This window comes from Arachis ipaensis, chromosome B1 (genome assembly GCF_059453495.1).
Source record: "Arachis ipaensis isolate K30076 ecotype BB chromosome B1, ASM5945349v1, whole genome shotgun sequence".
NCBI lineage: Eukaryota > Viridiplantae > Streptophyta > Magnoliopsida > Fabales > Fabaceae > Arachis > Arachis ipaensis.
The window spans coordinates 151,858,850-151,860,817 of NC_142436.1; the positions used below are offsets into that span (position 1 = coordinate 151,858,850).

A 1,968-nucleotide genomic window follows, 5' to 3' on the forward strand; every position below is an offset into this window, starting at 1 on the left:
TGGTCCAACCTCAATAATTAACAATTAAAACTTAATTACTAATTAGCATTAAATTAACATTCTGTTTCACTAAAATGCCCCTCATTCTCTATCTTGCACATGGAAAGCATGCCTTCTAATATGGAGAATATTGCTATTGCTACCGCTACCGGGACCAATGTTCGGTTAAAACAGTTACGTAGCACCTTTCATTATTTGTTTTTAATTTTTCTGCTCAATTATTTTGGGCCGGGCAGGTTCAAAAAAATAACACAGTCACATTCGTGAGTGAATATGAAATTTTAATACTTGAAATATTATTAATAAGTACGTCAATAATATATTTTTGACGTTAATTTAATGAATAAAAGAAAAGTTAACAAATGTGATCGTGTTCGAAAATTATTTGATATTAAATCGGTATATACAGTGTTTTAACTTATAGGTAGTACCACACCTAACCTTTACTTTAATTTACTATTTATTTAATTAATTAAATTGATAGTCTAATAATAAGACTAAGAGTCTTGTGTGCAAGTGATTTTTGAAAATTGAATGATAGAGTTGAATAGAAGGCAATAACTTAGCGTCAGTGACAAGTATTTATACCCATAACAGCTTATTAGACCCCTATTATTTTACTCTCTGTTGGTGATTATGATGTTATCATCTACTAATAATAATAGGGTGATGAAGATGGAAGATGAAGAAGAAGAAGGAGAAGAATGCATGACTGGGCTTTCTCTTGCTCTGGCGGGAACAGTAGTGCCAAACAATAAGAAGAACAAGCCTCTTATGGTTTCCCTTCATCAGAAAAAATTCTGTTCTACTCATCAGAGAATCGACGATGATGGAGGACACCACCACCACCATCACAACAACAAGAAACTCAGGCTTACAAAGGAGCAATCAACCATGCTTGAAAACAGCTTCAACCAGCATACCACTCTTAATTCAGTATGTATTTATATTCTTAAACTAAATCGATAAATAAATTCCTGAAAATTTATATTTTAGACAGATTAATTTTTAAAAAAAAAATATAAATAAAGTCTTTCACAATAATAAAAATAATTATTGTGAAAGACTTTATTAGTATATTTTTTTTCTTTTGGAATTAATTAATTCTTTCGGATTCAGTATTATATTTGTTGCACTGCCAGGAGAAGTTGATAATTGGTTGCAAATGCAGGCGCAGAAAAAATCACTTGCTGAAGAATTGAATCTAAAGACAAGACAAATTGAAGTTTGGTTTCAGAACAGAAGAGCTAGGTTAGTGACGATGAGGTGGTTAATTAATAATTAATTAAGAAATAGTTGAATTAATTTATGAATTATTTTGATAATCAGGACGAAGCTGAAACAGACGGAGGTGGATTGTGAGTTGTTGAAGAAACGGTGCCAAAGTCTAACAGATGAGAACCGAAGGTTGAAGAAGGAGTTGGAGGAAGTAACTGCTGCACTCAAAGCTACAACAACAACAACATCGCCACCATCATTATACATTCAACACTCCAAAGCTTCACCAGCTACCACTCTCACTATGTGTTCTTCATGCCACAAACTGCTCCTTCCAAATTCAAATTAAACCCACTCAATAATAGAATAGATTAACTATACCTAGCTAGGTCGGTGCTTCTCTTTTTTAGTTCGTTATAATTTACAATGCAAGTTCATCAAATCTTAATTAATTAATTAATTAATTAATTAATTAATTCATCATCGTAAGTGTTTGAATGGTTGAAAGTTGAAACCCAAAAAGAAGAAAGAATTCCCATAAGTGAGTCCATTAATTAGAATGAAATTAGGGTTCAATTCAAGGTTGGAATATTGAATGAATCTGCGGAGCTAGACAACATTTCGTTATATACTAGTCATCCACGACGCACCATCGAGCTATATGTATTGTTAATGTTGCAAGTATATGAAGTAGCGTATGAAATTAGTCTCACGTTAAAAAAATAACAAAATTTATAAAATGGGACATTT

General features: G+C 32.0%; 1 protein-coding gene across 1 annotated transcript; it reads left to right on the forward strand.

The window, feature by feature from the left end:
- Positions 1 to 542: 542 nt before the first annotated feature.
- On the forward strand, positions 543 to 1,642 carry LOC107620523 (homeobox-leucine zipper protein HOX1-like). Its single transcript, XM_016322672.3, has 3 exons — positions 543 to 936; positions 1,172 to 1,251; positions 1,330 to 1,642. Exons 1-3 carry the CDS (start codon positions 637 to 639, stop codon positions 1,565 to 1,567), a joined length of 618 nt encoding a protein of 205 aa, XP_016178158.2. The 5' UTR covers positions 543 to 636; the 3' UTR covers positions 1,568 to 1,642.
- Positions 1,643 to 1,968: the final 326 nt, after the last annotated feature.